The sequence below is a fragment of the Papio anubis genome, chromosome 11 (assembly GCF_008728515.1).
Source record: "Papio anubis isolate 15944 chromosome 11, Panubis1.0, whole genome shotgun sequence".
Taxonomy (NCBI): domain Eukaryota; kingdom Metazoa; phylum Chordata; class Mammalia; order Primates; family Cercopithecidae; genus Papio; species Papio anubis.
This window is the reverse complement of record NC_044986.1, coordinates 46,130,325-46,156,701: the sequence shown is the minus strand read 5'-3', so window position 1 is coordinate 46,156,701 and position 26,377 is coordinate 46,130,325. Positions and strand designations below refer to the sequence as shown.

Sequence of the window (26,377 nt, the reverse complement as noted above, 5' to 3'; positions counted from 1 at the left end):
GGCCTTAAGTTCCAAGGTAAGAATTAGGACTTTGTTCTGTGGTTTATAGGAAGCCATTACAAGTTTTGGATATAAAAGTAACATGATTTAAGGGTGTTTTAGAAAATTAACCTGATTGTCAACTGGAAAAAGAGGTGATAGAGCTGGAAATCAGTAAAGGGGCTCTGGGCCAGGCAGGGAAATGATGTGATGGCTGCTTTACAACCTTGAGGAAATCCAGAAGGAGTAGGGCTCATGGAGGACTGTGTTCAGGAATAGGTCCAAAAAGTTAGGCCAGACCAAGGGGGATATTTACACACAGCAATGGAGGGCAGGGTAGCTAGAAGGAAAGCATAGTCACAAAGAGAGGCAAAGACCAGGGCTGGAGAATCAGTTTATAGCATCAGGAGGGTCTAAGGAGTGAAATGCAGCAATGTCTTAGTCCATGCAGGCTGCTCTAACAAAGTACCATACCCTGGTGGCTTATAAACAACAGAAAGTTATTTCTTGCCGTTCTGGAGGCTGGGAGGTCCAACAGCAAGGAACTGACAGATTCAGTGTCTGGTGAGGGCTGCCTTCTTGCTATAAGCTCACGTGGAGGAAAAAGGGCCAGGTGGCTCTGTGGGGCCTCTTCATAAGAGCACTAATTCCATTCATCAGGGCTTCTCCCTCATGATCTAATTACCTGCCAAAGGCCCAACATAATCCTATCACATTAGGCATTATGTTTTCCGCAAGCGAATATAAAGGGCAAAGGGAACAAAAAAATAATTAGACCACAGCAGCCTATACATAAAAAATGTGCAGGTTAGGGGGCAAAAGGCAAGGGGAGGACCCACAACAAGTTCTGCTACAGAATGTGACACAAACTGAGGCACCTGGGTCAGGACAAAGGCTGAACATCATTTGGCAGCCAGCTTACCACCTACTGTGGGATAAGACTGAAGGTTGAAGTGGAAGTCACAGCCATAAAGACATGAAGAGTGTAAGTCAGAATGCTGACAGTGGAAATTGCAAGAAAGTTCTTATGTGATAGAGATCATGAAGAAAGACTCAAAGGATGTGTTGATACATAATTAGATCAATGTTACATAATTAGAGAGGAAGGAGAGCAGTAGGTCCTATAAACCCTCATCGTCGTTTTAAGAGCAAGCCATGTTCCAAGGGTGAATTTGGAAACTAGTTATCTGGACTTTGGAAACGTTTTATCATGAAGAGCCCTTTTCCATAAGGAGATGCTTTTTAAAAATATCAGTCTCACAGGTCAGGAGTATTGCTACCCCCAGGATAGCCATGAAATCTAAACTTCCCCTGGCCTCACTGTCTTTCCACCTGCTATCTCCATCCAAATCTGGCTTCACATGATGGCTTTTGAGCCCAGGTGTGAAGATCTGTGAGCATCTGTGGGCATGGAAACCCCTCTCCTGAGGTCCTGGGAAATAGCTCCACACACATATACACTCTCAACTTCGGCTATGAAATTCTCCATCTTAGGTCCTTTCTGGGGCTGGATGCAATTTCAGGATTATTTGGTCCAAAAATATTTGCTCTTTTACCCTGCACTATTCTCTGTCTAATTGCTTCTCTTGCACTGTTCTGTTTCTGAAGCAAAAAACATAGGTCTTTTGAGTATTTGCCCTTCTGTGGAGTTTCAAATCTCCTTCTTTCTCCTCCTTTCTCTTTATTTACTGGGCTCTCTCTATATGGAAAATTAAAGGCTATGCATGTTATAATAGGAGGCTTGAGGACATAGAGAAGGCTGAATGAAAATTAATCTCACCTCCACTTTGGAGAGACAAAAGGGACTCAGAAGAGAGCACTTCTAGGTCTCGTTGACTTTCTCTCAAACCAGAATATCAGTTGTGATATTTTAAAATGTTGTCCGTAAATATCAAAGATATGGCCATACTTGTTATATGCGCACCCAGCTGTTACCAGTGTCTTGTCCATTAATTTTTCTGGTTTTTTTTTCTGCTTTATTTCATGATATGCTTATGAAAGGATTTCTCATATAACTCCAAGCAACTTTAACCCTTAAAGTAAAAGTAAAATAATAAAGTTACCTATTGTAAGAAATGTGATCAGGAAGGATAAAGAATCCAGCAATGCAGAAACTGAATGATTATGAAATGTTTAGGTTTTCATGATTTTGTTTGCTGCTAAATCTTACTAAAATGCACTTTTTTAAACAGTTAGACTTTTAATTTTTTAAGAAGTTTTGGATTTACAGAAAAGTTTAGAAGATGGTGCAAGGAGTTCCCATGTACCCTAATACCTAGTTTACCCTGTTAGTAACTTTCACGTTAGTGCGGTACATCTGTTACAATGAATGAACCAAATATACATTGTCATTAACTGAAGTCCATACTTTCTTTAGATTTCCTTAATTTTCACCTAATATTTTTCTGTTCAAGGATCCTATCCCATGTAACATTTAGTTTTGTCTCCTTAGGTTCCTCTTGGCAGTGACAGTTTCTCAGACTTTCCTTGGTTTTGATGACCTTGACAGTTTTGAGGAGTACAGGTCAGACACTTTGTAGAATGCCCCTCGTGGAGTTTGGGTGGTGTTTTCCTGGTGATTAGAATAGGCAAAAAACTAACATGGTTATGGTAAATATGAAGGTCAGGCAGGCTCAGGGCTCCAGTCAACCTAGTGTGTATCCCGGCCGATTGGCAGCTCCTAGCAACTGTCTCTGTCAGGCTTCCACCCTGGCATCTGGGTTCACTCGATCCTGCATTGCACTCCCTGTGGGGAGGTGAAGTTCCAACTCAGCCAGACGCAGAACCCTGACCTGGAGAGCACCAAGGAGGGTGCCAAGGAGAGGTGGCTCACCTGTGCTCTGGGAGCGAGGAGCTGCCGTCGGGGTGTGTCCAAGGTTAGTTACATAGATTGTACCAGCTGGAGACTGGAGCCAGAGGAAGAGCTGCTTCAAGCAATTTCACTGAGAGGCAGCAGTCCAAGGAAAATAAGGCAGATTCCAGAGCATATGAGCAGAACCAAGACGGAAAGCACAGAACATATGGTTATGATTCCAAGTGAAAGATGCAGCCAAAGCTCTTCAGTGTCATAAACCTGTTCCTTCCGGCAGGGTATCTGAAAAAGCCAGAGCTGGGTGGTTTATCATCCAATGGAAACTCCGTAGTCTCTTCTCTTCCAGATAATGCCTTGTTTGTAACCACTGCACAGACCTCTGGATTGACATCCAGCGTATGTGGTAGATAGAGGACCGGAAGTGTACAAGACCTCTAATAGCACAGTCTCATGAGGAGAGGGGCTTCTTTACTTTTCTTGGCAAACATCTGAATGATGCTTGCAAACTGTCTGAATTTGCCCTGTAGGGTTTTCCAACAATCTGCATGTTTTTCAGATGTTTTGGGAAAAAATTAAATACTGTAAAAAGTCATGTGGAATTTTTTTTAAAAGATGCCATAAATATGACCTCCATCTGTTTTTTTCTTTGTCATCATTGTTGCAATTTTTTCATGCTATTCAAATTCTTATCTCTTTGACATTAATCTGTGGTTTATTTCCTACTAGCGGCTTCTAAAAGTCAAATCAACTTAGTTGTGTATATGTTTTCCCCTTAAATTGTTTTCTTATTCACAGCATTAACTTATTCAACATAACCTTCTGTAGCAGGAATTGATGAAAATGATCATTTTTGATCTTAAAGAAGCTTTTTTTTTTTGGTCTGATCACAATTTTAATTCATAAATTTCAGATTTGGATCATTTTTTTGTTGCCCAGTAACTTCGACAAATGATTTAATTTGCTCTTTCAGGAGTTCCTCAAATCATTTCTCTCAATTTTCACAGCTGATATTTTGTCTGTCTACCTGATATGGTTATTTCCCTTGTAACTCAAGAGTAGTTTAACACAAAGTATAATCCTATAGTGTTGGTGGCTTCCAGGAGGCCTTGTTTGCATGATAAGTAAATGCGTATTGTGAAACTGTATTCCCAGGGTTGGATTTAGCATGATCTGTTGTTGGCTCCCTTTATTCACAATCTCTTTTTTACACAAAATACTTATGAACTAGATTTTCTTTCATGTTAAATCCCTTTTAAAACATGTTATCTCATGGAGGTGCACACCTGTAGTCGTAGCTACTGGGGAAACTGAGGCAGGAGGATTGCTTGAGCTCAAGAGTTCCAAGTCCAGCTTGGGCAACATAGCAAGATCTCGTTTCTAAAAAATAATCAAAACAGCAATAAAACCCCTATGTTATGAATTTTTAATTTAGTGACACTTATTCAGTTAAAACTTTCCTATCTACCAGTAACCGTAGTATTGGAATTGAACCTTAAATGTCCAGTTGGTGATGACTGCATCAAAGTTGAATAAGACAGCCTTCTTGCTGTTCAGCTGTTTAGATCATGTACGTATATTGTTAGGGCACCTTTCTCTGGGAAGTTGCCATTTGTCATATCAATTTCCAGAAGCTGTTATACCTTCATGGGCATTTATTCTCTGAATGACATTTAAATGGTGACACAAATCACCACATGATCAAGTGAAATGGACCATACTTTAAAGATTATCAGTGTAGAGCTCACTGCATCTCATTATATATTTTAAAGGGATTCATTGCCTTAAATATTTGCTCTCAGGATGTCAAGGTTTATATATATATATATTTTAGAGTCAAAGTTTCACTTTGTTACCCAGACTGGAGTGCAATGGTGCGTTCATGGCTCACTGCAGCCTCCTGGGCTCGAGGGGTCCTTTTACCTCAGTCTCCCCAGTTGCTGGGATTATAGGCATGAGTTGCCATGCCTGGCTAATAGTATTTTCTTATTTGTTGGTTTGATTTGGTTGTTGTTCTGTTGGTTGCAACTTGTTTTACAGGACTCACTTGTGTCCACACATCTGTGATCCCTTTGAACTTTAAGAATCAAACCATTGTCTGGGAGCGGTGGCTCATACCTGTAATCCCAGCACTTTGGGAGGCCGAGGCAAGCCAATCACGAGGTCAAGAGAGTGAGACCATCCTGGCCAACGTGGTGAAACCCCGTCTCTACTAAAAATACAAAAATTAACTGGGCATGGTGGCGTGCACCTGTAATCCCAGCTACTCGGGAGGCTGAGGCAGGAGAATCACTTGAACTCAGGAGGCAGAGGTTTCAGTGAGCTGAGATCTTGCCACTAAAAAAAAAAAACAAAGAATCAAACCATTTTGGCCTCACCATTTTCTGGTTGAGAAATTCTTTATATTTTAAATATAGATTTATTTCCAAATTTAATATTGAAAACTAGAATATAGAGAAGGAAAATAGTTACCTAAAATGACCTAACCCTCAAGATGATTATTATTACTATTAGCATTTTTCCATGATTTTCCAGACTTTTTTCTATATAGCCTTATACATATAAATACATATATTTTAACAACGAGATTAATGTTAACTCACTCTGTAAGTGGTTTTCTCACCTATTCATCATACGGATGTACCATAATCCAGCTGATTGATGGACATTTTTATTGTTTCTGATTTCACTGTTTTCGATAATATTACTATGAACATCCTTGGATAATGATTCATTTTTCTGTATTATAATGTTGAGATTATTTGAGAATCAGAGAAACTGGCAGAGAAAATTATAGTGAGTCATTGTATGTTTGCAACAAAACTTGCATAATTTCATTTCCATGAGAGAATGTGGAATGAACTAAAACGGAAACTTTTCTTTTAAAGAATGAGCTTTTTGTCTAGATATAGTGGTTCATTCCTGTAATCCCAGCACTTTGGGAGGTTGAGGCAGGAGAATCGCTTGAGTTTAGGAATTCTAGATCAGCCCGGGCAACATGGCAGTTGCTCTACACTACAAAAGAATACAAAAATTATCCAGCCACAGTGGCTTGTGCCGATAGTCCCAGCTACTGAGGAAGCTGTGGTGGGAGGATGGCTTGAGCTGGAGAGGTGGAGGCGGCAGTGAGTCATGATCACACCACTGCACTGCAGCCTGGGTAACAGAGTGAGACCCTGTCTCAAAAAACAAACAAACAAAAAAAGAATGAATTTTATATTTTTAAAATTTTAAAACATGTTACAAAAACAACTATCAGAACCATAGATGTCTATACTAAAAGTAGAAAAGTTAATTATAACTACATAAGAATTCTAGAAATAGTTTCAAACTATCAAAAGACATCCAAAGTAGAAGGGAAATAAATTGTAATATATTTGAGATCGCTGGATGTAATGATGGAAAATAAATAAAATTGATCCGTGTAAGCACATAATAAATTATAATAATTTCATATTTTAAAAATTGGTACAGTTTAATTGTATCAAGGTAGCTAGAAGTTTGAAGAGTATTTTTGGCCCAGGTATGTATGATTAATGATCAAATGGAAGACACCAACAATAGGAATTTTTCTGTATATTCATAAAATATTCTGTAATATGATATAATAGATATAATATGTGAGATATAATAAAGTACAAACCAAAAGGAGAGCAAGTGAACAAAAAGTATATATTATATAATTAATAAAAATTTTATAATACAAAGCATAGAAAAAAGAAGCATCAAAATGTTTTTATTTATGTAATAATTTTCCTCCTCTCCTCTCCTCTCCTCTCCTCTCCTCTCCTCTCCTCTCCTCTCTTCTCCTCCCCTCCCCTCCCCTCCCCTCCTCTCTTTCCCTTTTCTTTCCTTTCCCTTTTCCTTTCCTTTCCCTTTTCCTTTCCTTTTTCCTTTTCTTCCCCTCCCTTCCCCTCCCCACCCCTCCCCACCCCTCCCTTCCCCTCCCCTCCCCTCCTTTCCTTTCTTTTTTTACGAGGTCTCTCTCCATTGCCAAGGCTGGAATTCACTAGTGTGATAAGGGCTCACTGCAGCCTTGACTTCCTGGGCTCACGCGATCTCCTCCCACCTCAGTTCCCTGCGTAGCTGGGACTACAGGCACGTGCCACCACACCCAGTGAATTTTTAATTTTTTTTCTAGAGATAGTCTCTCACTATATTCCCCAGGCTGGTTCCTATCTCCTGGACTCAAGCAATTCTCTCACCTTGACCTCCCAAAGTGCTGGGATTATAGGCGTATATCACTGCACCCAGCCCAAAACATATTTTTAAAAAGTGGATGAGATCATTGTCCAGATTGTAGTTAATTAATATCAAAGAGGCAAACACACGAACGTCCTAAGTAACTTATTACACAGAAAAAGGCGTATGCTTACCAAAATAAGTACAAATCAACCTGGGGAAAAAACAGTAAAAATACAAACACAAAGAAGTAGTTGAATATTTAGAAGTAGGTATATCGTGGTAGCCTGGTAACTTGGTTTTGTCACTTGGAAAATGAACTGGCAGTATACAATGAGACCTACAAAATAGTTTATAAATTTTGATACTCAATAATTTCACTTTGGGTTGTATATCCAAAAGAACTAATCTGAAAGGAATAAATATATCATTGTGAAACATTTGAAGCTACTCATGTTATGAAAGTGAAGTGAGAATGATTTTTAAATTGTTTACATTATAGTGTAGTATGAAAAGCCTGATTATGTATTATCTCCTTCAATCCTCAGGGAGGAAGCAGTGACAAAGAGCTCACATGACGGGGACTGGAAACTAGGAGTCCTGTCTATGCAGGAATAAGACCCAGACTTAAACCTGGCTACATCCTGTGTCTTCCGGGTGTGGGACTTCAGCCCCCTTCCCAATAGCTCTGAGCAGTAGTTTTCAGATCTGGAAATGGGTCACCATGTTCAGTCTCCCAGGTTTTGAGCAGTAACTGAGATAATGCACATGGAAGTGGAGCTCCTTCCATGGGCCTGATAGGGCAGTCATTGGGGTTGCAGCTTTCTGAAAATGGGTCTTTAAATAATCTTCAAACTGCACACTGAGGAGCGGGAAGATTTGGAACATGTTTAATCAGCAAGGGAGCAATGAAAGCAGAGCCCAATGGCAATGAAGGCCAAGTTAAAACAGGGCAGAATGGAGTTGTAATGAGAGAAGTAAAGGGGACTTGTTTGCACCGCCTGGGGAAGCGTAGGGTTCAGAGGGGATTCAAGGGCACGTGCTTGTTTTTTTTAATTGAGACATTATGAACATCTCAAAAAAAAAAAAAAGCTTTGGGCATTGGTAAGCTCCACCAGACACCTGGTTTAGAGCTTTTTCATTCCCCAAGAGTCCTCCTCCCTTCCGTGACACTCTCCCTGTGACATATGCTTGGATTTGGCTCTGGAAATGCCCCGCCCCACCATGAAACCATCTAGTCTTTTCCCCAGGTTACTTCTCTTGCAGTCACGCAAAATCAAGGCTGAGGCTCTCTGTCACGACCCTCGGCACATCACCTGAGTTCTAGGAGCCACTTTGTCAGTCCCCTTTCTGTGCCGCCAATGGGAGTGAGGGGTGGGCCTGGCAGAGACACACATGCCACCCTGGGCTTTGTGACAAGCCCTGGACTCTAATGGGTCAAACCCAGGGCAAAGGCCATCCTCCATCTAGGTAACGAAGTGTTCATGATTCTGTGACAGCCAGGACAAGGGCAGTACGTTTGCAGTAGAATGACACTGCAAACTGGTGGACCTTAGTGTAGAGTACGTCCTGACCAGGCTTTAATAATCAGAGCAGCAGTAATGACAACAACGTTGCGTGTGTGCTTGCGTGTATGTGCATGTGTGTAAAACTGGTGCAGTCCTATCCACTGTCTGATTCGGTCATGAGTGCCACATCCTCCCCAGAGTTGGGTTAGAGTGGACCCAGATCCCCAGAACCCTTTTAAACCTGGATGATTTAGAATTCAAACTGCCATCACTTCTCCAGACTAGATTAAATGCCACCTGGACTGATCAGATTCAACATCTTACCATGTGTCTGGTATTTTCTTTGCTACTTTATGTAGATAATTATCTTATTTAATCCTTTCAGCAATCCTAGGAAGAAAGTATTTTTATCCCCATTTTACAGAGAAGGATATGGAAGTTCAGAGATGTTAATAACTTGCTTCAGGTCACAGGGCAAATCAGCTGTGAAGCAGGTTTCAAATCCAGGTTTGCTTGACTCCAAAATCCATACTCATGCTACTCTGATGCATGCTACCGAGAATTTTTCTGGGCCAGTAATGGGAAGAAGGTAGGGATTTTTACAAAATTTGTCTTAGGGATCCAGTATAGAAGTATGCCACTAACTTTGGGGTTTCCGGGCCACTTCCTGATAAGCGGCAGAGTTAGATGGGATGCTGAGGATGTCTGTGTGTTTTCTATGTACACACAGCAAGACAGACATTTTTTCCTTTAACATGTGTTTTGCTTTCTATAGAGAGAATCCTTTTGCTGACAGTCACTTTCTTTCCAAAGCTTAGAACATCCTAGGCTCTTTAGCAGAGACTACAGCTTTCAACAAGAAAAAGAAAAGGTTTTGGCCGCTCTGCCCCTTTGCGGTTCAAGTATAATTCAAAATATCTGCTTCTATTTGTTTGCCTTTTGCAAAACATCAAGGGCGATTTTGAAATAAATAGAAGTAAAACATTTGACTGAACCAAAAGATCCCAGTACCTGGCCATCTGAAAGTATTTATTTATTTGTTTAAACATTGCTGGAGTAATAGAAAATTTAAATGCAGTTATCAAAGACCAAAAGTTCAGAGATTAAATACTATGTTAGAGTCATTCCTTCGAATTAATTTTGAACTGTTTTCGAAAACAAAGAACTTGCTGGGGAGACAATTATCAAGATCATAACAAAGTTCCCCTAGAAGATTAACAGAGCTTGGAGTTCATTGTGGATCTTTGCCTGTGTGGAGAAGAAACAGCCAAACTAGAGGAAACAAAACTGTCTCTATAGGCAAATTAAATTTTAGTGGATGTTCATGTGCACAGGTGGGCAGCAGCACCTTAGTCTAGTATGTTGTGATTGGGATCAGAGTCCTTTTCCATAAATGCAGCAGCATTGAGCAATATAATTCCACCATCTAAAATCTGATTGCTTACTTTTTTTTTTTTTTTTTTTTTTTTTTGAGATAAAGTCTTGCTCTGTTGTCCAGGATGGAGTGCAGTCACACAATCTTGGCTCACTGCAATCTCCACTTCCTGGGTTGAAGGGATTTGCCTGCCTCAGCCTCCCAAATAGCTGGAATTACAGGCATGTGCCACCCTGCCCAGCTATTTTTTGTATTTTTAGTAGAGTCAAGGTTTCGCCATGTCAGCTAGGCTGATTTCCAACTCCTGACGTCAAGTGATCCACCCACCTCAGCCTCCCAAAGTGCCGGGATTACAGGTGTGAACCACCACACTCAGCCTTGTTTGCTTACTTTTCAAAATAGCTCTGTGTGTGTGTGTACATGGTAAAGTTTACAACGAAATACACGTTTAGTATACATTCAGTGAGTTCTAATAAATGTATACATGTGAGTGCCTCAAACCCTTATCAAGACATAAAGCATTGCCATCACCCCAGAAGCAACGGCAGTTCTGAATTAGTGCATTAGTTTTCCGTATTTTGGGACTTCATGCAAATGGAATCATATATAATACGTCGTTTTCTTGGATAAGGCTTCTTTGACTCAGCGTAATGTTTTCCATTCATTATCATCCATATTGCATGTATTAATAGTCCATTCCTTTTGATTGTTGAATAGTATAACCATTATATAAGTATTCTACACTTTCAGTTGGTTTATTTTCTATTTTCCTATTGATGGACACTTGGCTGTTTCCAGTTTTGAGTCAAATAAAGTTGCTAAGGACATTCTAGTATAAGTCTTTTTGTGGACACGTTTTTATTTCTCTTGAATAGATGTCTATGAATGGAATTGCTGAGTCATGGGGAAGGGAAATGTAAATGTCAGGATTTTTTTCCCAGGATTATTGTCCCACTTCACACCTCCACCATCAAAATACGAGAGCACATCCTTGCTGCCATTAGATGTTATCGGTGACCTCTCATTTTAGTTTTAATTTGCATTCTTCTGGATGACTAATGACATTAATCATTTCATGGTTCTTTCCTGGCCATGTGTATATCTTCCTTTGTAAAGTGACTGTTCAAATCTTTTTCCATTTTAAAACATTGGGTTTTCTTTTTTTTTTTCCTTTATTTTTTTTTGAGATGGCGTCTCACTCTGTCACTCAGACTGGAGTGTAGTGGCGCAATCTCGGCTCACTAGCAACCTCCACCTCCTGGGTTCAAGTGATTCTTCTGCCTCAGCCTCCCGAGTAGCTGGGATTACAGGCAAGTGCCACCACGCCTGGCTAATTTTTGTATTTTTAGTAGTGACGGGGTTTCACCATATTGGCCAGGCTGGTCTCAAACTCCTGACCTCATGATCCGCCCACCTCAGCCTCCCAAAGTGCTGAGATTACAGGCGTGGGCCACCACGCCCGGCCGGGTTGTCCTTTTGTTACTGAGTTGCTGGTGTGCTTTACATTTCTTCACATGGTATATATATATAAACCCTCTCCCTCCCTCAGGGAGTGGAGCCCCGGTTACCTCTTCTTTCTGTCTGTCTTTCTCCCCAGAATGATGCCAGGGATTCTTCTTTGTTTAGTACTATATTCCCAATGCTTCAGATTACCACTGGCACAGAGCAGGAGCTCGATAAACATTTACTGAAAGAATCAGTAAATAATCAAGTGAACTGACTTTTGGGTCTGATATTCAGATACGACATTCTTGACCTTAATGGCATTAATTAACAAGGAAATTGAAAAAAGGATATTTAAATGGTATCCTTGAGGTATTACATACGCTTGGCACCAAGGACACAGAATACCTTCAGGGGACTGGACATGGTGGCTTATGCCTGTAATCCCAGTACTTCAGAAGGCTGAGGTGGGAGTATCACTTGGGCCCAGGAGTTGGAGATCAGCCTGGGCAACATGGTGAGACCCTCTCTGTACAAAAAATAAAAAAAAAAAAAATTACCCGGGCATGATGGTGTGCGTCTGTAGTCCCAGCTACTTCTAGGGCTGGGGTGGGAGGATAGCTGGATCCTGGGAGTTCGAGGCTGCAGTGAGGCCTGATTGCACCACTGAACTCCAATCGGGGTGACAGAGTAAGTCCCTGTCTCAAACAACAACAACAAAGCCCAAAATAGAATACCTTCAGGGGATTTGTTCACCCAGGGGAGATACTGCTAGACTATCTCATGGAGTGGCCTAATTTGTCCCCATATATGAGCCCTCTAGTGTAAGTCATCATCTGCCACATTCTGGGACTATGCCCCCACTTCCAAGTCTTGGGTTCCGACCAGATTTGCTTAAGGGATGAGCAGAACATCTAGCTTTAGAGGGTTTTAGGTAACTTCACCCAGCTAATTCCACTGTGCCTTTAACCACCTCCCTCTTGGCCCCCTCCAACACTGATAATGCCTGTTCCCTGACCATTGGCCCCTCTGCCTGGCTCTGTCTCACTAGCAGGCCCATCCCCACTCTGTGCTCTGCCTTTCTTAGCACCCCTAAAAGGTCAGGCAGGAAAGGACGGGACAAGTTGATTATGACATCCCTTTCTAGCTCTAAGGAATTCAATAATTCTCATTTTCATCCCTAAAGACATTTACCAGCAGTTGTAAATGGGGCTTTCCTAATTTGACACTGAAAGGCCAGTAGGGCCCCCTAAGTCTTGAAGCCATTTTCCTGGTCCCAATCCAGCAGATTCCATCCTATTCGGTTTGGGGCATGTCTACAGTGAATAAGTGAATCATCAGCATTCACGTTTGTAGAGAACTTAGACATTTGCATGTTCATATCTGTCATCTTATGTAAACTGCCAAACAGTTCTAGTTGTAGCCCTCTTTAGTTTCTATTTTCACAAAGTTTCTGTTTCCCAAAGCAAAAAGAGGTGAGTTTTCATTTCTTTTTTTTTTTTCATTTTGGTTTCTTTTTTTTTTTTTGAGACAGGGTCTCGCTCTGTTGCCCAGGCTGGGTCTCGCTCTGTTGCCCAGGCTGGAGTACAGTGGTGCAATAGTGGCTCACTGCAGCCTTGGCCTTCTGGGTTCAAGTGATCCTCCCATCTCAGCCTCTCCAGTAACTGGGACTACAGACACGTGCCACCATGCCTGGCTAATATGTTTTTATTTTTCATAGAGATGAGGTCTCACTATGTTGCCCAGGCTGATCTCAAACTCCTGAGCTTAAGCAATCCTCCCGCCTTGACCTCCCAAAGTGCTGGGATTACAAGCATGAGCCACTGCACCTGGCAGAGTTTTCGAAAACCTCCAGCTCTTGCTAAAAAAAGTTGGTGCTTTCTTAGTTCTGGTGGGTATGCATGTGTGATATTTAAAAGGCTCATAGATTTTTACAGTTCAGAAACCTGGATTCCGTCTGTCATTAGAAATTCAATTACACGCCACAGACATATATGAGTAGTTCCTAACCTTTTAATTTAACCATTATTATGGATTTTTCCCCCCTTGGATCACATGTTATTTTCTTTTAAGTCCACCAAAAACTGTATTTATTGGCTCACTTTACCTTTTTTATTCATCAGACTTATACCTCCCAGTCAGAGTTTAGAATCAGGATCAGGTAGTCTCTTACCTCACTAAGCTGATTTTATTACAGCCAAAATAAAGACATTTGATATTTGAATTAGCTTCCAAACCTAACAAGTGCATTTCCATTTCTGCTGGGCTTTTTGAAAGATTAAAAAGTTCGTGCATTGACCCTTGAGAAAGTGGAAGCAAAGTTTAGTTCTTGTGAAGGAGTAGCCCTGTGTGTTCAGGGACTTCACTCTTGCCTTGTCTGTGATGTCTGAATGGGAGTAACGGGGATATTACTTACTTTAACCCTTTTCACTGTGATCTGGGCCTTTCTCTGGCTCTATAGGGACTGGGGATCAACCACCCCCACCCTAGTATTTCCTCAGCTACTGGAGTATTTGGGTTCTCAGTTCAAGCTCATAGGAGTTGGGGAGAACATGCATTCATTGAAACAAAGACATTCCCCTAAGGTGCAAAAGTTAAAATGTCGTGCAACCAGAACTATTACATAAAATCAAAAAGTGTCCAATTTGGATTATACTCTCTTTTTTTTTTTTTTTTTTTTTTTGAGACGGAGTCTCACTGTGTCTCCCAGGCTGGAGTGCAGTGGCGCGATCTCGGCTCACTGCAAGCTCCGCCCCCCGGGTTCACGCCATTCTCCCGCCTCAGCCTCCCAAGTAGCTGGGACTACAGGCGCCCGCTACCGCGCCCGGCTAGTTTTTTGTATTTTTAGTAGAGACGGGGTTTCACCATGTTAGCCAGGATAGTCTCGATCTCCTGACCTTGTGATCCACCCGCCTCGGCCTCCCAAAGTGCTGGGATTACAGGCTTGAGCCACCGCGCCCGGCCGGATTATACTCTCAAAGGACCATGATGAGTATTCTAAAGTCAGTGTTTGTTTCTAAATTAATAGAATTAATAAATGTTATTCTGTTTGCCAATTATAGAAGAAGAGATACAGTTGGGGGAAGACTATTAATGTAATATGGAATTGTATTATAATTGTATTATTTAGCGGATTGTGTTGCATGAACCAATGAAATTTGATGCTGTAATTTAAAAATAATTATTTTATGGAAGCAAAACTGCTTATGAATAACATTAAGTGAAATGCAGAATGAATAACTTAGGAATGTAGACTCACAGCTAAGAAATATATATATACATGTAGCTAATGGCTCAGGGTAATCTGCAGAAATGAAAAAAATTATATTAGAATGGACAAGGGTGAGTCTCTTTCAAAATATCTTTTGTATAAGTTGTTACACCTATCAGTTTTGCAGTTAAAAGTTTAAGATGGATTTATATTGGCTCCAGTGAAGAATATGTGTTTTATTAACTAATACTGTGCTTGATTTTGTCTTATTTTATAGGAGTACCAGCAGAAATCCACCAATGTAGTCTATCAGGCCCACCATGTGAGCAGGAATAAGAGAGGGCAAGTGGTTGGAACAAGGGGTGGGTTCCGAGGATGTACCGTGTGGCTAACAGGTATGTTATGTTCAGATATATATATATATGTAGCAAACTGACATGTGACACAATTTTATGGAAATTAGTGTAACGTATTACATGCTTGTTTTATCATTAGAAGGAGGCTGAGAGATGTAGTAGAAAGCCTGGATATTAGTCCTAACCCTACCATCAGTGAGAAATAGAGTCAAGGTCAACTATAGGAATAAGAGTCTGATCAAGTCAACTGTGAAAGTCTCTAGTTGTCACTTTTCTCCTCTTTGGCAGGAAAGGATGAGACAAGATGATTATGACATCTGCTTTCAGTGCTGAGGGATTCAATAATTCTCATGTTCATCCCTAAACATATTTACTGGCAGTTATGAATGAGGCTTTCCTAATTTGACATCAAGCATTTGGCTGTCCATAAGGTTTTGGATGTTTAGAGATATTTGTTATTGTTGCCTAATGTTTTGACATTCTAGGAGACTATTTCACTTACTATATAAACTAACAAACAAACATAAGAATCTGTACAAGAAGGAAAACTAGTAATTTCCATTTGGCTGAGGATTGCCCTTGTTTATAGAAATAACTTGCTGTTGCTGAAGTGACTGAATGACTCTCCCTTTTCTTGTGTTTTTATAGCCACAGAATGTCAAAGCTAAGAATTAGTGACAGAACTGGAATTAAAACCTGATTCCCAGTAGCTGGCCCCAGGCTATTACCTTGTACTCTGAGTCCAAGGTAGACAAAATTATGTCTGGACTCAAAAGGAAAATCCAATTTCATTTCATAGACAACAGTTTTCAAATGGAATGAGCCCACCTGCAAAACTACATTTATTCAGGTTATAAAATGTTTTCTAACCTGAAGCTCATTCTAAACAATCTGGCAGCTAGGGACCTGCCTTGCATCTTTTCTTGCTATCCTAAGTCTTTGCCCTTTTCTGTCCCAACCAGCCTCATTCTTGTCCTCTTCAAGTTTTTTCCTTGTGCCTTTGGTTTCCTGGTTTCATTCATGCCTGGACTGTGCATCAAAGCAACTTTCTGCAGCCTCCAGTGCAAGGACAGACAGTGAGCACGGAACCTGCTGTGCTCAAATATGCACCATCCTTCTGTCATTACTCCTGAAATGTTTACCTCAACTCCCCCCAAGAGACGTAATTGCAGCAGTAGGTACAGCTGTATTCTGGAAGACCCCCTCCTGTTATATGTTGCCCTTCATGCAAAGATCACTGGTGAAAACAACTTTCGTGTTGGGCTATACACACAAAGTCCATTTTCTCTAATGTGACACCCCTTGAAAAGAAAAAGAGAACTGGTAGAAGAGAAACATGTGTTTCTCCTTCTGTACTCTTAAAATGAATTATCTTTTCATTAGAGGAAGAAAAGAATAGATGGCAAATTTTAAAAATCAAGGCCAGGCTTGGTAGCCCATGCCTGTAATCCCAGCACTTTGGGAGGCCAATTCGGGTGGATCACCTGATGTCAGGAGTTCAAGACCAGCCTGGCCAACATAGCAAAACCCTGTCTCTCTACTAAAAATACAAAAATTAGCCAGGCGTGGTGGTGCACGCCTGTAATCCCAGCTGCTCGGGAAGCTGAGGCAGGAGAATCACTTGAACACAGGAGGCGGAGGTTGCAGGGAGCCGAGATCTGCCACTGCACTCCAGCCTGGGTGACAGAATGACACTCCATCTCAAAAAATAAAAATAGAAAGTTAAATTAAATTTAAAAAACATTTTTCTAATTTATTTTTTATTCTTATGTTAAAAGGTAGGCTGTTGACCAGGCAGACCAGAAGAAACAAAATATTTTAAATCCATAGACTCAGATTTTAGCCCCAACTGCACCTCCATGAGCTATGTGACTTTGGACAAGCCAGTTAGGCTCTCTAAGCCTCAGTTTTCTTATTTGTACAATGAGAATAAAGACAGTACCTGACTTATGGAGGGGTTGATAGAACTAAATCAATAAAAGACAAATGCACTTTGCACAGTGCTTGGCGCACAGTTAAGTTATCAGTAACTGTAATTAGTGTTACCTTAATGTATGAAGGTATGCATGCCAACAATCTGGTTACATATACTTACTGTAATTTAACTCTTAGTTTCCTGAGAACTGAAGCAAAATGGAAGGACATTTCTGTTATTTCTCTCATTTTCTGACATGAGAGAACACACCAGAGATTCAGGAGTGCCATTTCCCCTACCCTATAACCTGACATAAATACTAAGAAGAATTTATCACCTACGTCTTTATTCAAATGAAAAGGAATAACAGAATTACAGACAATTACCTTAAAAAATGATTTAGTGACGTTAGTGTTGACACGTTCTTCATATAGCCGTTTCTTCTAATGGTCCTCTGTCAAAGCCAAGGGCATGGCTTTAAACTATAACTAAAAGTATGGAGACTATTTATTTACCTTTTGCAGATCACCTTTTGCCCCCAAATCTTCCTTCTTCTCTGTCCTTCATTCCTGCTTTTTCCACATTTTTCCTCTTTTCTGCTGTAGTCTTCTCTGTATGAACGTCTTGGCTTTTTTCCTCTGTCATGCCCAGCTGCTGTCAGACGGAAGCTTGGCACCATGAAATATTCTTAGGTTCAGAGATCTTTAGGACAAAGATCCTAAAATCCTAAAGGACTCATTTTGTTTTAGAGTGCTAGCCTTTAGGGGAGTTCAGATTTAAACTGTTAAATAATTTGGGCGGGTTGTGTTTCTGTCCCTTATCTGTTCTGTACTGTTCCTCTCTGGCGATATGAAAAATTACAGTAAGTTTTGCCCTGGAGGAGTACCTTGTGCTCCCTTGCAAACCGTGGTGAAAGCCTACATGGGGATAACGTCTTTTCATGGCCATAACAAAGACTCTAGAGAATCTTTACACCTGGGGACAGAGTGTGAACATATCCGGCAGACTGCTGAAGTGACTAATCTGCTCCCTGATGCTCAGGCCTGGTCTGCATTACCAGCTTTATTTCTCCATTCGCAGAGGTCATTTTGGAAACATCTCGAAGCCAAAGGACAGCATGCGGGCTCTGTGAGACGGTTGTTCAGTGGCATCCACAAGGGAGGGGGACTTACCATTCTCCAGGGGCTGGCTGTTCCCCTGCATTCTGGCTGATTGCTGACTTTGAAGGGGATATGAGACCACTGTCACCACATCTTTTGATTTTTTCAAGAGAATACGGTATCTGGATTTGCATATACAACTTCCTTTGTGCTTTGGAGACAAGGCCTCGCTCTGTTACACAGGTTGGAGTGTAGTGGTGCCATCACGGCTCACTGCAGCCTTGACTTCCCAGAGAAACTCTAAGGGGTCTGTCCCACCTCAGTCCTCCTGAAAAGGATCTAGCTAAGGGACCACAGGTGTGTACACAGCCACAGCTCCGGCTATTTTTTTGTTTAATGCTGACATTTTTGAGGATGCAGGGTCTCACTATGTTCCCCAGGCTAGTTTTGAACTCCTGGGCTCAAGTGATCCTCCCACCTTGGCCTCCCAAAATGCTGGGATTACAGGCATGAGCCCATGCCCAGCCTGTATGACAACTTTCTAATCTTTAAAACACTCTGCAGCCCAAACAGAACACATCGAGGACCACATGTAGCCCCCAAATCTCCCTATTTATGAAGCTTGCTTGCTTTGAAAAGCTATAATCCTAACACAGGACAAATAGTTATTTCAAAATTTGACAGAAATGTAAGTACACAGTGTTTTGTGATTTAGAATTTCACCATGAAACCTCTTTTTACATTCTTAAACATATTGCTTTTCAGGATCGTGAGAATGCCCGCAAAATACATGAATCAGCAGGGCTGCCATTCTTTGAAATATTTGTAGACGCACCTCTAAGTATTTGTGAAAGCAGAGACGTAAAAGGCCTCTACAAAAGGGCGAGAGCTGGGGAGATTAAAGGTAAGAGAATCGGCTAGCAGCATCTTTACCAGTTACTTAGGCTGTCGGTCCTTATTTTGTCCTCAGAAATCTGCCTTGAGTTTCAAACTCTCTTTTCCAAAATTGCATATAACATGCACAACTTTTTATCGCATCATGATATATTCAATATGCCCAGAGGCTTATTAAAATGTAGGGTTTTATTTTTAAGAATTGTCATCTCAGCCATATGCAATGAAGTTCAGAGAACTAGAATGGATATTTATATGTGAGTGTGTGTGTAGAGGAGTGTTTCAGAGTTCTTCCTTATTCTTGTCTTCCTTTTTGATTTTGATCATCTATAGAGGGCTTCAACTTACCCAGCCAGATTTTGTTGACAATTTGGGGCTGTCCATGTTGAAAATACAGCTATTTATTTTCTTACTTATGGCTAGAAGTCAAGGATGGCTGTTTGGCCTTTTCTGTTAAAATGTGAATTTTCAGTTTAATACATTTTTCCAACAGGTGTTTTGCCTTATTGATTAAAAAGGTTATTCTGTCAATACAGATGTGATGATTGTCACCCATATGCCTTGCAGGATTTACAGGTATCGATTCTGATTATGAGAAACCTGAAACTCCTGAGCGTGTGCTTAAAACCAATTTGTCCACAGTGAGTGACTGTGTCCAGCAGGTAGTGGAACTTCTGCAAGAGCAGGTAGGTGAACCGGTTGTCTTTTCTTTATATGTTTAATAAAATCATGAAAGACAATCTATGCCTCCTTACTGAAGCATTCTTTCTATAGTTTTCATTTCAAGTTTTTACCAATTCTGTTTCATTTCAGAACATTGTACCCCATACTATAATCAAAGATATCCACGAACTCTTCGTGCCGGAAAACAAACTTGACCACGTCCGAGCTGAGGCTGAAACTCTCCCTTCATTATCAATTACTAAGGTAAGTGGGTGCAGACTGGTCAAAGAATTAGGCTTAATATCAGTCATTATAATTTATTTATAATTACTCTTAACAATAAGAAAGATATAAATAAGGTGCACTTAACGTCCACAAATAAAACACTCCTTTTTTGCCAAGTGTTTTTAACTTCTTCTCCAAAGAAATCTTTCACCAAGAATTGCCACATGATCAATGCCATGTATGGAGGTGACTGCGAAAATAACTTATGTATTTGCATTGGACAATTTTACATAGCTGTCATTGTACCAGTAAGTACATCTAGTAGAAAAATATAGCCAAACTAGGATTTTTGTGGATAAAAGAAAGAAAGAATAAACGATGAATTTTCAACTCAGTTGCATATTTTGGGAATAGATACAGCCTAAAAATGTTCAAATAAGTCATCTCAATATCTCAATATGAAATCTTTTCACCACTATTTCATAGTAAATTTCTGAACTTAAATCTTTCTGGCCCTTAGATCATGGGTTAGCATAACAGTTGGGAACACTTAAAACATAGAAGATTCTGCCCTTATCCTCTTGTTAACTGAATAAGAAAGGACTTTCCTGGGGCCAGATGCCTGGAAAACAGAACTTATGAAAATGTTCAACTGCTTTTTGTGTTTTGCAGCTGGATCTCCAGTGGGTCCAGGTTTTGAGCGAAGGCTGGGCCACTCCCCTCAAAGGTTTCATGAGGGAGAAGGAGTACTTACAAGTTATGCACTTTGACACCCTGCTAGATGGTATGTTTTTGTTGTTGTTTCTTAATCTTTGTTGTTAAAGGAGAAAAAGAATCTTTCCCAGAAGTTTTGCAGGAACAGGAAGTTAGTCTTTGGTTTGCAAATGTTATTGCAAAACTATTTGGATCATTTACAGTGTGCTCCATTCTATTATGTTTAAGCTTCCATTTTTAGGATTTTTTTTTTTGGTTGTTCTCAAAGATTGTTCCTTTAGAACTAAGGAACTGAAAAATGGTTCTTAAGCCAAGAAAAACACAAGTCTGTTTCACCTCTACTTGCTCTTTGTTGGTGCTGATATTCAGAAGGTAGCACTCAGAAGTACCATTGCCACCTGCTAGGGACAGTCCTGGGGCAGCCAAGATGAGGTCATCACATGTTCCTGACCTCCATGGCACCCCCCACCCTCCAGGTTGCTCGTGTCAAGCATTATTGCAACAACTGCTTTCTTTGGTGCATGCTGAAGTATCAATGCTCATGCCCACACATGAAATATATTAACATGGTTTCATCCACTACACTCTAACAAAAGAGCATTAAGGCAGCTTTCTGGCCACGAGCTGAATGGCTTTTAGAAAAGCGATTTGGTCAAGCTCAAAAGCATGTGTTATTGAGAAGACTTCCGGACCCTTCTATGATCATTTCCTTCCTAGAACTGCCTGAGCTTATCGAATAAACTCATGTATTTCAAGACCTTTGGGGAATGGCTGCTAAGTGGGGAAGGAGTAGGGGTAGAGTCACACTGAATTTGTAATACTGAGCCGGGCTCCAAGCCTTTTAGGAAGAAAAATCAAATAAGACGTTTGTTTTTGGAAAAGATATTCATGTCCTGTGTTTGTGCCTTTGCCTGGGGAATGGGGCATGAACTCAGAATCACAACTCAAAGACTGATCAGCATGGACCCTCTTGCCTTATTCTTTTGCTGTGACAGATAACACTCCAAAACCTGAATCCCTCACCTCTCAGTTTAAATAATATTCCCCAAAGACACTTAGTTTACTTCTAGCTTGCTTTAACAACAACAATAATAATCCATATCTCTATACCACGTCTCTGTTTTCAAAGCATTTTCTTGGGCATTATTTCATTTGATCCTCACAAAAACCCTAGAAAATAGTTAGCAATTATTATTCCCACTTTACAGATGAGGAAACTGGCCTCAGATTCAGTGATTTGCTCAAGTTCATAACATTCATAAGTGAAGGCCCAAGACCAGAGTCCAGAATCTTAGGACTCCTGGCCCAGTGCTCCTTACATACCAGGCTGCTCTCCTGATGTCCTTTCCAATAGAATCTATAAGGCCTGATGGTCTACAAGGAAGGCTGACTTTTATCTTGATGTCTTGATTTTGACACATGGTGAACACTGGCTGCCTGAAGTAAAGGTCATCGAACTTAGCAGCTAGCCATGAGCAAGAGGTTGATTTTGAGCATGTGAACAGAGCTGTGGCCAAAAGACAAGACAAGTGAACTACATTGAAAGAGGGGGCCTCATTACAGACAACAAGGTGCTGTTGACCTTGGACAAGCGTTCCTTTCATAAAGAAAAATACCAGGGTGGTGGAAGTAGTTGTAGAGGTCAGTGTGAATGGATATCAGGGGTCCTTAGCCTAGGATCTAGGACTTCAGGGTGGGCTAACAAAAAATCCTAGAGGCAAAAATGTTTGTGTTTTGATAAGGGAAGGAAGGAACATTTTCCTGGGTTGAGGATTTATGGCTTTTGATAGATTCTGTTTTTTCCTTTAATGTTTTTATTTCTTAGAGACAGGGTCTTGCTCCATCACCCAGGCTGGAGTGCAGTGGCATGATCATAGCTTACTGAATCCTTGAACTCCTGAACTCAAGCAATCCTCCCACCTCTGCTTCCTAGGTAGCTGGTATTACAGGCATGCACCACCATGCCTGGCATATTTCTAAATTTGTTTTGTAGAGATAAGGTCTATGTTGCCCAGGGAAAAGGTAACACAATGTTGCCCAGGTTGATCTTGAATTCCTTTCCTCAAGTAATCCGCCTGCCTTGGCCTTGCAAAGTGCTACTATAGACAACAAATTCTTAAAAGAGTCTGTAATCCAAAAAGATGAAGAACAGCTAATGCAGATAATCCATCTAGATTATTTAGGCAAAATCTCTAGCCTTCCTTTTACACTGTCTCAATTTCATTTTATGGGGGTTCTTCAACTTGCAAAGCCCATTGATTTTCTTTTTTCTTTTTTTTCTTTTTCTTTTCTTTTTTTTTTTTTTTTTGAGACAGAGTCTTGCTCTGTCACCCAGGCCTGAGTGCAGTGGCATGATCTCGGCTCACTGCAACTTCTGCCTCCTGGGTTCAAGCCATTCTCCTGAGTAGCTGGGACTACAGGTGCATGCCACCATGCATGGCTAATTTTTGTGTTTTTGGTAGAGACAGGGTTTCACCATGTTGGCCAGGCTGGTCTTGAACTCCTTGATCTCAGATGATCTGCCCGCCTCAGCCTCCCAAAGTGCTGAGATTACAGGTGTGAGCCGCCATACCCTGCCAACCCATTGATTTTCTATTTCTTATTTGATGCTCACTACCGTGAAGTGGATGAAGCACTTATTATTGCTCCCGCTCTCCATGTAATCCAGATGTCTGTCCCCATAAACCTACCAGCCAGGGGATATGAATGAGGTTACCTTCCCATTAATACTTGAAGCCTACTGGTTCCAAGCCCCTATCTGCTCATGCAGAAAACCCAGTTCTTTCCAAAGCTTACCCATGTGTTTTTGGAAGTCCCCAAGGGGTGTTTCCTGTGTTCCTGAGTCAGGGCCCCAGCCATGTGCCACTTGCTGTGTGGGTCTGTGGGTCTGTCTGTACCCAGAAGTGCAGATCCTGCTGGGTCACTCCAGCCACCAAAGTTTTGGCACCAGTAGGGCTCTCGTAGTTTATGGACTGTTCTTCAAGTGGGAAAAATGTTTCCTTCCTCTGTATTAACCTCAATTGAAGACTGTCGAGGAGGTTGCTTTAGTTCCACAGTATTAGAGAATTGAGTGGGGCAACTCTTGTAAGCCGTATGGATCCCTTTATCCTCATGTGGCTCCAGTGTGGCTCTGTCAGGAGGGTTCAAGACCAGATGTGGTGCTATTTCCATATCCTTTCCCCTTCCACCCTGCAGGGCCTGTTTCTGAAACTTTCTGTAAGACTTTTCTTTTCCCTGTGGGAATTATCTGCTGGTTCTACCATCTACCTCTGCAAACAGAGTCCACTGGACATACTTATGCAACCCCAGTTATGATCAGGATTCAGAGCTCTGCACAGCCCACGGAAGCATCCTAAATGCCTGTGTAAATTGATTAATAAAAATAGATAATCACGGATATGATGTGCTGCCCACCCCTACCATTTGCTGTATGTTAACTTAGTTTGGGCCTAAGTAGAGGCCGAATATCACAGTGGATGAGAGTGTGAGCTGTGAAGTCAAATTGTCTAGGTTTGTATCACAGTGATTAGCTATGAACCTGGGCCAAATTACTTAAACTCTCTGGCCTTTGTTCCTTCATCTGTATAATGGGGATGTTAATAACTGTACCTACCTCATTGGATGTTGAAAGTTTAAAAGAATCCCTGATTCAATAGTCAGTATTTCAAACATGTTAGCTATTATGAACAAACCACTCTGCATACAGTTAAAAGAATTTGTCAGGCATGGTGGTTCATGACTATAGTCCCAGCTGCTCAGAGCCTAAGGCGGGAGGATCACTTGAGCTCAGGAGCTAGAGTCCCACCTGGACAACATAGGGAAACTTTGTCTCTAAAAATAAATTCATAAATAAAAGCACTTGGAGTCTTGAAGAGACTAAGTGACTTTATCCCTGGTCACATCAGTGTGGAAGTAGCACAGATAACGATGTTCATCAGCTAGCCAACAGATATTCACTGAGTGCTCCCATGTGCCAGGCTTTGTCTAGTGGCTGGAGATAGAATGGTAATGAAGGCAGGTGAGCTTTCTGAGAAACATAGTAAAGTCATTTTCTGAGACCTAGTCCAGTAGGTCCTTCCCGCCCCCCATCAGTGGTTGTGAAACTTTCTTTTTTATTTTATTTTTCTTATTTTATTTTATTTTTTGAGACAGAGTCTCACTCTGTTGCCCAGGCTGGAGTGCAGTGGTGCGATCTCTGCTTACTGCAACGTCCGCCTCCTGGGTTCAAGCAATTCTTCTGCCTCAGCCTACCAAGTAGCTGGGATTACAGGCACTCACCACCAAGCCCAGGTAATTATTGTATTTTTAGTAGAGATGGGGTTTCACCATATTGGCCAGGCTGGTCTTGAACTCTTGACCTCAAGTGATCCACCCACCTCAGCCTCCTAAAGTGCTAGGATTAGAACCATGAGCCACTGCGCGTGGCCAAAACGTTCTTTTTTAAACCAGAGAATTATTTATTTCATTTAAAAAATCAGAGGCAATATATACAACAAAATGGAACTACCCCACTGCCCCAGTAGAAGGGAGTAGGGGCTTGGGCTCCCTCTCACCTGGAGAGCAGCCTGGAGGGTATCAGGAGGAAGCCGGTTAAAACGCAGCAACAGAGGCTCCTGACAGTGCCTCGCCTCATGGCGTTTGGACTGAGCAGACAGTTAAATACTAAAAAGTGATTTATTTATATGTCAGAATGTTGGGCAAGATATCATTCATATAGATATCATTTCATTGTAAACAATTCATGAAGGTTTGAGTCACTGCCATTGAAAATTTGAAATGATCTCTATAGCCACAGACATGTGCCCACTTTTGTGTTCCTTCAACAATTGCAAATTTCTTGATTGCCCTACAATCTGTAAACAACATTGTTTTTATTCTGACCATGTCTCCTAAAAATATTTTGTTGGTTTTAATTTTCTCAAAGATCTATATTTTTGAGAAATATAAACCTAAAATTAAAAATAAATTTAAAAATAAAATTTAAAAATAAAATAGTTCTGTCTACTCAGTCCAAAAGCCAAAAAAAAAAACAAAAAAACAAAAAAACAAAAACCCAAAACAAAAACCAAATCACTTGTTAGAGTTTATGATAATTGTGTAGTATGAGTCACTCCATATATTACTCAAGAATCTATGTTTATATCAGTGTATCATATCAATTTATTTCTCACTGGAAGTATAGTTTCAGGGTTGTCACAGACCCTTTGGTCATAAATGTCACATCTAAGTTTAAAAATGGAACCTCAAGCTTGCATTGACTGATGGCATCCAAGTAGGATCAAGACAGGGGCCTTGTGAGACTCCATCATTTAATGGCTATTCTTCCGCAGCTCTGACTTTCCAAGGCGTGGTGTGAGAGCACTCTGCATATATCACCAGCACTTATTGAGCACCAATTGTGTTCTGACACTGGAGTTTGACATAGATTATTACATTTAGTCAGGATAATACCACTGTGAAGATGTTTTGTCTATTTGAGAAAATATGTATTAGAAAGGTTAAATAACTTATTTGAAGCCTAGACTTAAATCCAGGTTGTCCTGAATCTAACATTGGTGCTTGTTATACTGGGCATATTTTCATGTCCTCTAACCATGTGAGATTCTAGGATGTTCTAGGGCAGTTTGCTTCTATACTTTCTCCCGAAGCGTAGTTTGGAAACTATTCAACAGTGGTTATAAGATCACATGTTTGCAAGAGAAAACTTCTTGGTGAAGCTGGAGGGGATATTAACATATGTTATAATTATTTTAAAGCAGATATCTCTTCCCAGTGGAAGGAAAAATAAATAAATAAAAAATTAGAAAACCAGATAAACATCTGAGCAATGCTTTTGGATTGTATTGGACATTCCATACAAGTTCTGATTTCACCAGCTTTTTGTTATATACTCTCTATTTTTAAAAATAGCATGATGAAGCTAGTATATTTATATGTTGTATATGTGAAGTGTCATAACAGGAATTTGCTCTTTGACATTGTTGCTGTAAGATTCTTTTGGTG

The 26,377-nt window shown here is 40.7% G+C and overlaps 1 protein-coding gene across 1 annotated transcript in view; it reads left to right on the top strand.

Moving 5' to 3' along the window:
• Window positions 1-17,627: 17,627 nt before the first annotated feature.
• The window catches only part of PAPSS2 (3'-phosphoadenosine 5'-phosphosulfate synthase 2), a 36,102-nt gene continuing 27,352 nt past the window's right edge, over window positions 17,628-26,377 (top strand). The window contains exons 1-5 of the mRNA XM_031651924.1: window positions 17,628-17,906; window positions 18,563-18,782; window positions 19,340-19,458; window positions 19,586-19,699; window positions 20,333-20,444. Coding sequence (XP_031507784.1) covers window positions 17,628-17,906; window positions 18,563-18,782; window positions 19,340-19,458; window positions 19,586-19,699; window positions 20,333-20,444 — 844 coding nt within the window. The remainder of the gene's footprint in view (window positions 17,907-18,562; window positions 18,783-19,339; window positions 19,459-19,585; window positions 19,700-20,332; window positions 20,445-26,377) is intronic.